The sequence below is a fragment of the Vigna radiata genome, unplaced genomic scaffold (assembly GCF_000741045.1).
Source record: "Vigna radiata var. radiata cultivar VC1973A unplaced genomic scaffold, Vradiata_ver6 scaffold_137, whole genome shotgun sequence".
NCBI classification, from domain to species: domain Eukaryota; kingdom Viridiplantae; phylum Streptophyta; class Magnoliopsida; order Fabales; family Fabaceae; genus Vigna; species Vigna radiata.
Genome location: NW_014543260.1, coordinates 695760 through 707955, shown reverse-complemented (window position 1 = coordinate 707955; position 12196 = coordinate 695760). Strand labels below are relative to the sequence as shown.

Here is a 12196-nt window from a genome sequence, read left to right as displayed (position 1 = left end):
CTTCTGCCTTGAGTCTAAGACCTTCATCTTCAGTCCCCATCTTCACTTTCATCAAAATAGCTTCAAAATAATGCAAAACAAACATAATATCGCTAAAAACATCTTTTAACTCTCGGCTGACTCATTTATTGGGTTTTACTTGATTCTAAGCTCATTCTAAGTCCTAAAGGGTGTAATTTGGTTTAAAATGACACATGAAAATAACTGTATCTCAACCGTTATCAATGCACATCACCCTCTCGATGTCCTCATAATCCCTGTACTCCCCTGTAAGAGCAGCATACCTATATTGCTCTCTTGGCCACTCAGTACCCAGAAAGTTGTTGATGGTATTGGGGTCGTATCTGATGATCTGCCCCCTCACATAGCTCATGTACCTTTCGGCTGATACTCCTCCTCTAGGCAAGGCATTAATATAAAATTCCTTCACCAGCTCAATGCTAATTGGTGCATGATAGGTGGTCAATCTCTCCCATCCTTGCCTCTCTATCTCCAACCCAAACTTTGGAGCTAAATCTGGAATGTACATGTCCTTCCTCTCCATCAATAAACGCCTCTCCTGTACAGTCACGTAGTGCTCCTCATTTTTTTAGAAAGGAACCTAGAAGAATAGAATATCCTTGGCCTTTCTGGCTCTTCCTCTTGTTGCCCATGGTCTTTAGTCTCCTTAAGGATAACATTCCTTTCCAACACCCTTCAGTAGGTGTGCTTCCCTGTATCCTTCAGTAGATACCTAAATCTTCTAGCATCCCTCAGTAGATGTTATCCTAGTAGCATTCATCAATAAATGCTGACAGTGACATCCATCAGTAGATGTCTATTCACCGTCCTCTTTCATAACAACATCCATTAATAGATGTTGTGGAAGCATCCATCAGTAGATGCTATCATTACTGCCATCAGAAGCAGCATATAACCTGAAAAAAACTTAAACACACAAAGAAAAATCAAATCCAAATCACACAAATAATTAAAAAGAAAAAGTTAAAAACTGGGTTGCCTCCCAGCAAGCGCTTCTTTAACGTCATTAGCTTGACCCGGTAAAGCCCAAACAACCATCAGTAGGTGTTGATATTCTATGTTGGCGTTCTTCCTTCCTTCATGACACCAACAAAATCTCGAAAATTTCCTTGTCACAAACTCTAAGGATTCTTAATCTCAAGAGCGTGCTCTGTCTGCTTTGATAGTCTTGACAACCCATAACCTATTCTGAGATTTCATTGGTGTGCCAGGATTGGGTTTATCACTTTTCACATCAGGGTGTTGGTGAACCAATTCTCCTTCCTTATCTGCCTCCTGATGATCTTGTGCTCCTAGTACAAATTTTATCCTGCACATACTAATGAACACTGCACTAGAGCACAAAATTAGCCCAAAAATAAAAACAGTAAAAGATATTTCTTTTATTTTAATTTTCGTTTGTTTTTTTTAATTTTTTTTAATTTTTTTTATATAAAAACAGAAAAACAAAAAAAAAACAGAAAAAGATACTATTTTTTAAATAAAAACAGAAAAATAAAAACAGAAAAAGATAATATATATATATATATATATATATATATATATAGATTTTAAAATAAAGATAGAAAAATAAGAACAGAAACATAAAAACAGAAAGATACTCCCCTTGCTTGATATTCTTTTCTTTTTCTTCTTACTGCTGAATTTTTTCAAAAAGTTGAGAACACCAAGCACTTGTTTCCATGTCTCAATCAAAGGAACTTTAATCTCCAATTTCTTGCAGATTTCAATGAAGCACTTAAACTTCTTTTCTTTCCTATGATATTTCTTTTGATGAGGAAGAGGTTTTGCATATGATCTTTTCTTCTTTCCTCTCTTCCTCTTTTTCTTAATCTCCTCCCTCAACTTTCTCTTTTTCTCTTTTCTTCTTTATTTTCGCATATTTTTTCTTTTTTTTCCTTTTTCTCAACAACTGCTTTTTCTCCCTCCTCATCATTATCTTCCTCAACCAACTTTTCTGTTTTTTCTTCCATTAAATCTCTCTCTATATTTTCTTCCTCAATCTTCTCCTCCTTTTTCTCCATTTTTTTCTCCAATTTTTTCTCCACTATCTTCTCCTCTATCTTTTCCTCCTTTCTCTCCATTTTTTCTCCTCAACAACCTTTTCTGTTTCTATCTCTTCTATCTTTTTCACCTCTCTCTCTCTATCTTCTCCTCATCAACAACCTCATCAATTTGTGTCTCCAAATTCCTGAAAGTAACTTCATAGCTCTTGGAATCGTACTTCTCCAAAAATTTGTAGAACTTTTCATTAAGGCTTTTGACTTGTTCCGTCACATCAGTTATCTGATGACATACTTGTTGCTCATCCTCCCATGTTTCTGTTGATAAAGACAGTTGTTGCTACCATAAACGTTGTTCAGCTTCCCCCAACGTTTCTTTTCGCAAAGAGTATTGTTGCCCAAATTGGCTTTGATACATATTTGAATGAGGTTCCCACCAGTGGTTGAAATCATTTTGATAGAATTGAGTGTCCATATAGTCAAATTCTTATCCAAACTGCATTCTGCAAACGTTAGGCATAAAACCCTAGAAAACATTTATTAGAACAAAAATAAAGATAAACATAAAGATAAAGTCAATTTTAATCAATTTACACTACTACAAAAGTTAATCCACGAGTCCCCGGCAACGGCGCCAAAAACTTGTTAAGCCCCTGGCAAGTGTACCAGATCGTTATCAAGTAATATAAAACGGGTAAGTTCGAGTATCGTTTCCCAAAGGACTCTTAGGCCTTAACTTTCATGTAAACCGATCATATAAGACTTGAGAAAAGAATTAAATTTAGGTTTTGATTGCAAAGAACAAAAGTAAACATGCAAAATGCAGTGAATCAATTGGCTAGAAAAGGCTATGAATGAATGGAGTTGTTGGGGTTTACAATTTCATCTTATCCACCCTCTTATATCTACTCTTCTTATCTAATTTGCTTATTTATCATATTGTCATGCAAACTTTCTTAGTCTACCCTAAACTCAATCTATTGGCGAAAAGGGCTTATTACTAATTACTGGCTTGCTATCTCTAGCCTCCCCTGGTAATTAATAACGCATGATAAACGGAAGCAAAATACAATTGATTGTCCTACCTGATAACGGTTGAAAAACCGTTATTTTTATACTTAATTTTGATATCAAATGCACCCTTATTGACTTAGAAACTTGCTTTGACTCGTGATTTTTCATTGGTTTTGTGAATAAAAGAGTTGAGGACATGTTTTATGATTTTATCATTAGATTCCCTTGATTTTGTAGGTTTTTGGAATGAATTGAAAGAAAGGTTAAAGTACCAAGGGTTGTAGTGCAGAAAAGTCAAATATAATGTAGAAAAGTCAATCAGTCAACTAGAAAAGTCAACAGTCAACCAGAAAAGTCAACTAGTTGACCAGAATGTTGACCAGAGCGTTGAGCGGCGGTTTTGGGCGCTGAGCGCCGTTTTTGAGCGCTCTGCGGTTTGGACGCAAGCTTGGACCTATTTTATGTTATTTTTATGATCTGTTTGGGCTTGGACTTGTTTTCTGTTATTTTTTTGCCTATTTAAAGACCTAGACACTCTAGAGAATGTATCTTTTGATGGATTAGGCATAGAAACACACTTTTCACCCCTTTGGGGGCAGATTTGGAGATGGTGACGACTTTCCTTTTCTCCTTTTTAGGGTTTCTATCTCTTTCATTCCATTATTCACCTAGTTTCTCCATGACGATGAAGAACTAACCTTGTTTGTTGCTGGGGAAAGATGTAACCTCTAAACTCTCTTATATCAAAATTCTTATTTTACTCATGTGCTTGCATATGCTTATATTATCAATTGTTGGGTTCCTTACCTTTGCTTAATGTTTTTATCGTTTAACTCATTCGGTAAATGTTGTTTGTCTTTATTGATACGAAGACGTACAATAATGTCATGAACTGGGGGGAATTCCTTGATCATGCTAATACCGCCTAGAGATAGGGGTAGGACGATCAATTGTATTTTGCTTCCGTTTATCATGCATTGCTAGTTACTAGGGGAGGCTAGAGATAGCAAGCCAATAATTAGTAATAGGCTCTTTTCGCCAAGAGGTTGGGTTTAGGGTAGACTATGAAAGTTTGCATGACAATATGATAAATAAGCGAATTTAATAAGAAAGTTAGATATATGAGAGTGATTGGGTGAAATCTGAACCCTAGCAACAAATCCATCTCATATTATCAACACCATCCATCCAGTTTCGTGTTTAACATCAATTGATCAAATTGCATTCATGTTTATGTTTCAGCACTTTATATTTTAAAACACCAAAATTTTGTTCTTATAGTCTTGATTGGTTAAGCAAGAGCACAACAGTTTAGTGCCATGAGTTTCTTGGGAAAACGATACTTGGACTTTCCATTTATTATTACTTGATACAATCCAGTACACTTGTCAGAGTGTTAACACTACCCCTATCATAATCAAGGAATTCCCCCCAGTTCATGACATTATTATCGTCTCTGTATCAATAAAGACAAACAACATTTACCGAATGAGTTAAACGATAAAAGTATTAAGCAAAGGTAAGGAACCCAACAATTGATAAAGTAAGCATATGCATGCATATAAAGAAGATAAGAATTTTGATATAAGAGAGTTTCAAAAGATTACATTGTTCCCCAACAACTTAGGGTTTAGTTCACCATTGACATGGTGAATCTAGATGAAAAATAATGAAAGAATGGAAGAATAAACCCTAAATTTGGTAGATTGGAGCCTAAGCATCCAAGGAACCTCTTCCAAGGTGTGTAGAACAGCTCTGGACGTCTCTGTTGGCCAAAAGATTACTTTGGGAATCTCACTGGGTCTATTTATAGATGAAAAAAGTAACAGAATTTAAGTCCAAGCCCAATAGATAACCGCTCAGCGTCCAATTCTAGTCGCGTCATCGCTCAGCGGTCAGTTTAACTACCGAGTGGTTTGCCTCTAATCGCTCTAGATGCTCAGCACTGGAATTTGACGCTCAATGGTGCATAGACTCCTCTTTTCTTCCTTTTTCTTCTTCTTTCTTGAGTTTAAGTCCTTCCTAATTCACTTTCATCTTCAATTCTCATCAAAACCCCGCAATATAATGCAAAAACAAGCATAATATCTCTAAAACCAACTTTTGACTCTCACATGACTCAACTAAGTGTTTTACTTGATTTTAAACTCATTCTAAGCCACAAAGTGTGTGTTTTGATATCATATTTAAGCATGAAAATAACGGTTTTTAGACCGTTATCATATATACACATAGAGACACACAAACATACACACACACAAACATAGACAAACAAAAAAACACAAACATAGTAAGACACGTATGCAAACACACAAGTACAAACACACACTTCAATTTAAATGTTAATAAATATAGCAATACAAAATATATTAGAAATTTTTAACATTTAAACTTTTATAAAATCTTATATTTTTTCAATGTTAAAAAAAAGTCTCTTACTTAAATGTAACTTGGCTCACCTAGTAAATTAAACATATTTTGAACATCTAATTGCCTAGTGAACAAAATATTTGTCCAACAACTACACCACGAAAACATATAATTAATATACACAAAACATTCATCTTAAGATTCAAACAATTTGAATAATTACAATCAACACAGAGTGTAACAATTCATTTGTTTTTTCCTAATGTACATAGCTACACAAATAACCCTGATTGAAATGGTTACTTCGAAAATAAAACTCAAATAAAAATAAAATTCATACCTTACATAACAAGACTTTTATTATCTTGAAAATTTTGTAAAATAACAATGAATTAAAAGATCTAAGGGTGGCCACACATTTATTGATCCTGTCTCAACTCTTGTGTTTCACTATTGTGCATATTTCTAACTCATACAATCATTTCCACCCATATAAAAAAATAATATTATTTTAAAATAAAATTATTTTTTTTCGTAAAATAAAGTTTGAATAGTTAACTCTTTTCTATTTATAAAATGTATATTTAAATAATAAAATATATATATTAACTAAGTCTTTAAACATGTTTCATTATAATTATACCATATTTACTCTTAAATAATTTACTACATCCTTACCCCTCATTTGCTATTTCCTTACAATCGATTTCCTTGATATACGTTGATAATGTCCCGTGAATAATGAAACCTCATTAAAACAGCAACTGGGTATGCTACTAGATTTCCAATTTTTTATTTTAATTTTATTAGTCCATTCTTTTTCAAATGGCTACGTTTTTATTTATTTTATTTCAAAAATGAATTTAATTAACTATGCTTAAAATATTATGACTTGTTACCTTGGTGCTTATGCAAGCATTATTTACTGTTTTAAATACACACTCCCTCGTGTGTGGTGTGTACAATGTATTAGGTCAGATTACATGCACATTGTCTATCGAGTTTCACGACTTTTATAATTATTTTTGTTCTTCTTTTAAAAAACCAACAATATTTTGTAATGATTTAACCATTGCTCGGTCGATTTCACTACTTCCTATTTATGAAGATAAATCATTTGCATATTTTTAAAGTTACATGTTTTCACATCCTTTTTTATATAAAAAGAATTTAATGATCGCCTCGTTTAATTAAAATATTAATAATTTTATAGCACGATTCTTATTTCTTATTAGTTTATCGTTTCACAAATAATTCCTCCCCTCTTACGCAACATTTTTCTAAAAATGTAACAAAACACAAAGAAACCTAGATACTAATAAATAGTAAAAATAAAAATAAAAATTACAAGCAGTTCTCAAAATTTATATTAGATGACATTTGTATCTCCTTTGATTTTAAAATAGATATTTTGTTTTTTGTAAAATAATAGTCATATTTTATATTTTTAATTATATTCATTTTCTTCATGTTTTTAAAGAAGAAAATCTTCATGTTTTTTAATAATGTGATGCCACCTCCTTATTTTTGTTCGCCAAACTAATACCTTTCTATATTTTAAAATTTTAATTTTCATATGATTTTAAATTTAAATTAATATTGGTATTTTTATTTTTATTCAAAATATAAAAATGAGTATTTTATTAGAAACATTATGTGATAAAGGCAATTAGAAAAGAAATTAAGATTATTTTACAAAACACAATGATGCTAATTTTGAAACTAAAGAAAAAGTAAGTATCTTTAGTATAACTTTAGAAAAAATAAGTGATTCTTTACCTAAAATAATTAGACTTTTGTTGCTTATAAAAAATCAGAGACTAAAGATACCAAACTTATAATTTTGGTTTTACACACTTATTTTTGGGAGTGGGATATATATCTCTTACTATGTTCAGAGTTTTTAATGTATAAAATTTGATTAGGTATTTCCTTTTCTAGTAGGTACGAAAATGGATCCCATGGTTTAATTAGTTGTGAAGAGTAGGTGAATTATGTTCTATATAAGAGGGACATGGTGGAAATACTCTTCATCCCTCCATCTTTGTCTTTTCATTTTATCCTTCTAGTGCTTCTTTGATCATCATGACACTTGCTGGTAAAATCACCACTGAAATTGGTGTTCATGCAACTGCTGCAAAGTGGTTCAACCTCTTTGCAAAGCAACTCCATCATGTTCAAAACCTTACTGATAGAGTCCATGGAACCAAGCTGCATCGTGGTCAAGACTGGCACCACACTGAGTCCATCAAACACTGGACTTATACCATAGGTAATTCAACTTCTTATAACTCTGTCAATATGCAACCCTAAGGTATATTTTTCTTTTAACCTAAGTTTCAATGTTAGAAAGTGGGTTTAAGCCTAACTCAACCCCACAAAACCAGCTTGTAAGGTGAGGTTTGCACTCACTTATATACACTTAAATGGCCTCATCTCTAGTCGATGTGGGACTTCCAACATTCAATAATATAGTTTACCTCTCTACAGTTCATTACATATTGATTTTCATGAATAAGATAATTTACTTGTTACTTCGTAAAAGTTTTAAAAAATAGCTGTTTGCAACATGGAAATTACTTATATATTTTAGTGTAAGTGGATTTGTTTGTCTTTGTATAATTCTGATATTGGTTTTGATTTTGAGAAAGAACAGATGGTAAGGTTACAACATGTCAGGAGAAAATTGAATCTATTGATGAAGCAAACAAAACAATCACCTACAAACTTTTCAATGGAGACATCGATCAGCAGTTCAAGCTCTTCAAGTTCATATTTCAAGCAATCGATAAGAACAGTGGTGGTGCTATTATCAAATGGACCATTGAGTATGAGAGAATCAGTGAGGAAGTTGATCCTCCTTATGGCTACGTCGAGTACCTCCACAAATGCACTAGTGACATTGATGGTCATCTTCTCAAGGCATAGTTCCAAAAAGTTATGCATAATAACAATGGCCTTACCCTTAGGTTAAGTGCTTATCTTTAAAATAATATATATGTGTGGAGTTTGACAAAGGATGGTTATGTTATGTAGAACCTTCCTTTGTGTGGAATAAACATGGATATGCATGTGGGTCATGTCTTGAAGCTTGTTGAATTATTGTATGTTCAAGAGTTTAATGTGATGCATGTGAATGTTTATGATTTTCTGTGAAAATATATATTTTCTGTGTATTCTCTTTTTCTTTTATATTGATTGAATTATTATATTATATTTTTCTTTCGATGGAAAAAAAGATGTCGATTGAATTAATTGATTGTGTCAATCTTCAACGGCAAACGCATTAATGAAATTTTCAGTAATTTAATGTACCTATTTTCCGAGAAGAGTCAGGAATGCAAAATAATATAAGTTATCCCTATAGAAACAAGATCACAACGGAGTGAGTGGGTGAGTGTGTATCCTACTATTCCATTTTCATCCTAAACAGTAAAAATATTTGTTATTGGTAAATGAAAAATAGTACAATATTTTCCTACCTATTTTCCATACAAGTAACATAAACATCAGTATTAATTTTAAACACGAACAAAATTTTCTTATTATCACTTGGGGCTTTTGTGTTTTTTTTCTTTCAAAATGTAAAATATTAAGTTTTAATATAAAAAACCTAATTCATTTTTTGATAGCAAAGTAAAATTAAAAAAAATTATAATCTAGTCTATTCTCACAAGCTAAATTAAAAAAAAAACAATGATAATAAATAACTTTCTTAAGTTTAAATAAGCAGGACCCTTATTATTAAATCCCATTAAATTCTTTAAATTAAAGTAATTTAATACTTTATGATTACCGATTTATATAATATATGTTTATGTATTATGACTGAATATTCTTTGCCTTTATTAACATTAATCTCTTTTTAAGATAATTTAGTGCAGGGCATATCGAGAGTGTTCTCTATTGAGGTTCGAATATTATTTACCGAAGATTAATTGCTTTTTATTTTGGTAATGTGTTGCATGTCGAGAGTCGAATACAACCTATCGAAGGTTAACTGCTGTCTCTCGAGAACCATGTATTGTATGCTAAGGGCCAAATATATCCCACCGAAGGTTAACTACTGACTTCTGAGGTCATCTACTGCATGTCGAAGGTCGAATACTATCTACCGACGAGGTTGAAGGTTAAGTACTACCTATCAAAGATTAACACTGTGTTCACTTGAAGGTGATTGGAGGAGAGTGATTTAGTGAATTTGAAGAGATTTGATGATAATTTTTGTTGTTGTTTATTTGAGTGAATTTGGCGGTAAACGAGAGTGGATTTTGAAGTAAATTTTTTTAATCTGTCATATAAACTAAATCCTATACCAATTCTCACAAACTTTACTTCAAAATCTACTCTCGTTTACTTCCAAATTCACTCAAATAAACAACAACAAAAATTACCCTCAAATCTCCTTAAATTTATTCAATCACTCTCTTCCAATCACTCCCAAATGAACACACCTAAGTGTCGCATACTCAAGACTATGTGCCACTTTTCGAGAGCTATATGCCTCTTACTAGTACCATGTGTCAACTTTCGAAACTAATGATGAATTACCTCTCAATCGGCCTAGCTGAGTACGTGTTGGTTAGCTGAGTTCATGTTGGCCTACAAATCTAATATAATAGTACACCGCTCACAAAACTTATCAAAATCTGGTCAGTCCTTGCCTTAGTAAGGATATACGAGTATTAAATTATACTATAAATATAACCATAATAGATGTTTGTTTTCACTTTTTTCTTTTTGACATTAATTACCATTTTTACAATTGGCTTTACCATGGAACCAAGTAGTATTATGTGAAAAAAAGTTCAGTTCGAAGAAAAAAGGCAAATATGCTGTCCCCATGAAGCAAGTTGGTTGGAGAGAAAGAAGCATGATCTTCCTCGATTAAGATATCCGTGATCTTGGAAGCCAAAAAGAAAATGCAACAAGAGTTTATCGACTTTAAGAAAAGAAGTACAGAAGAGATGAACGGAGTAAGAAAAAAGAACATAAGATTGAAAAAAGAAGGTCAAAACTAAAGCAGAAAAAGAGAAAGAGGTTCTAGACAATACTATCTCATAGCAAAGGAACCCTCTCACTTTCCCAACCTACGGAAACGAGGCCGAAAGCAAGTACCATCCTAACCCTAAGTCTCATGATGAGTTCCATGACTTTGTATTCAGATCATTTGTATATTGTTACATTCATGATTCTTTTCAACAACGTACATTAAATCACTGAAATTTTCATTAGTGCGTGCGGTTGAAGATTTTGACAAAAATCAATTAATTCAATAAACTTAAAAACTTAAAAGGAATGATCTAACATAACAAAACATAAATATCCATATGCATCACATTGATCACTTGAACATACAATAATTCAACAAGCTTCAAGACATCAAAAACATCAACCACATGCAAATCCAAGTTTATTCCACACAAAGGAATGATCTACATAACATAACCATCCTTTGTCAAACGCCACACATATATATTATTATAATAAACCTAGGGCCAAGCCCATTGTTTCTTCTTCTTATTATTATTATTATTATTTTTAGTTTTCTGCATATCGTTTTGGAGCTATGCCTTGAGAAGATGAGCATCAATGTCTCTAGTGAATTTGTGCAGATACTCTACGTAGCCATATGGAGGATCAGCTTTCTCATTAACCCTTTCATATTCAATGGTCCATTTGATAATAGCTCCACCACTGTTCTTGTGAATTGCTTGAAATATGAACTTGAAGAGCTTGAACTGCTGATCGATGCCTCCATTGAAAAGCTTGTAGGTGATTGTTTTGTTTGCTTCATCAACAGATTCAATTCTCTCGAGACATGTTGTCACCTTACCCTCTGTTCTTTCTCAAAATCAAAACCAATATCACAATTAGACAAAAGATAAAGAAACCAATACAAAAAAAAAAAATCATCAAAAATAACTAATTCAAAAGGATTGATTTAGAGACCATTTTAAAAATTTAAATCTATTGTTTATTGTTGTTAAGAACCTAATCTAACAACAATGAACTAAATTTAAAAAATAAATAAAATTGATACCTAGAAACTCACAACTAAACTAATTAAGCCCTTTGGTTCGTTTTTCATAAAAAAAATGTGGTATTTAGTTCAGTATGCCTTTGTCTAAACTGCTGAAAGGAAATCAACATTTGGTTGAAATTGTTGTTTTTTAGTAATTTCTCATGAAATTAGCAATTTCTTTTAAAAATGTCAGTAATTTTTATGATTGCAAACGGATACAATTGAGTACCTACATTTCAAAAGTTTTAAGAAGTAATTACTAAAGAGTTAAATATGTTTTTAGTCCCTATATTTTGGGACGATTTTAATTTTAGTTCATCTTTCAAACTAAGGTACAATTTAGTCCTTCAACATTAGAAAACTCTGGTTTTAGTCCTTTTTATCAAATTTTTTTAACTTTATTCGCTGTTTCTCAGTTAACATTAAAGCAAAAATGTGTCAAAGAGTGTAAACAATCCAAATGCTATAATGAAACGTGCTTGAAACAACAAATAAAGTTAAAAAAACTTGGTAAAAAGAACTAAAACCAGAGTTTTATAAAGTTGAAGAACTAAATTATACCTTAGTTTGAAAGAGGGACTAAAATCAAAATCGCCCCAAATTATAAGGACTAAAAACATATTTAACCCATTACTAAAATATCTTACATCAAAATCAATATGTAATGAACTGGACCTAGAACTAAAACTGGGAGGACTGGAGAAAGGCCAACTATATATATATATATATATATATATATATATATATATATATATATATATAT

At 32.0% G+C, this 12196-nt stretch overlaps 2 protein-coding genes across 2 annotated transcripts in view; one reads left to right on the top strand and one right to left on the bottom strand.

Annotated features, from left to right (window-relative positions):
* Positions 1–7423: 7423 nt before the first annotated feature.
* Positions 7424–8584, top strand: LOC106753551 (MLP-like protein 43). The gene is made up of 2 exons (XM_014635365.2): positions 7424–7680; positions 8065–8584. The coding sequence occupies exons 1-2, from the start codon at positions 7494–7496 to the stop codon at positions 8334–8336; spliced, it is 459 nt and encodes a 152-aa protein (XP_014490851.1). The 5' UTR covers positions 7424–7493; the 3' UTR covers positions 8337–8584.
* A 2222-nt stretch (positions 8585–10806) lies between these two features.
* Positions 10807–12196, bottom strand: part of LOC106753552 (MLP-like protein 43) — a 1806-nt gene continuing 416 nt past the window's right edge. The window contains exon 2 of the mRNA XM_014635366.2: positions 10807–11247. Coding sequence (XP_014490852.1) covers positions 10976–11247 — 272 coding nt within the window. The 3' untranslated portion in view covers positions 10807–10975. The remainder of the gene's footprint in view (positions 11248–12196) is intronic.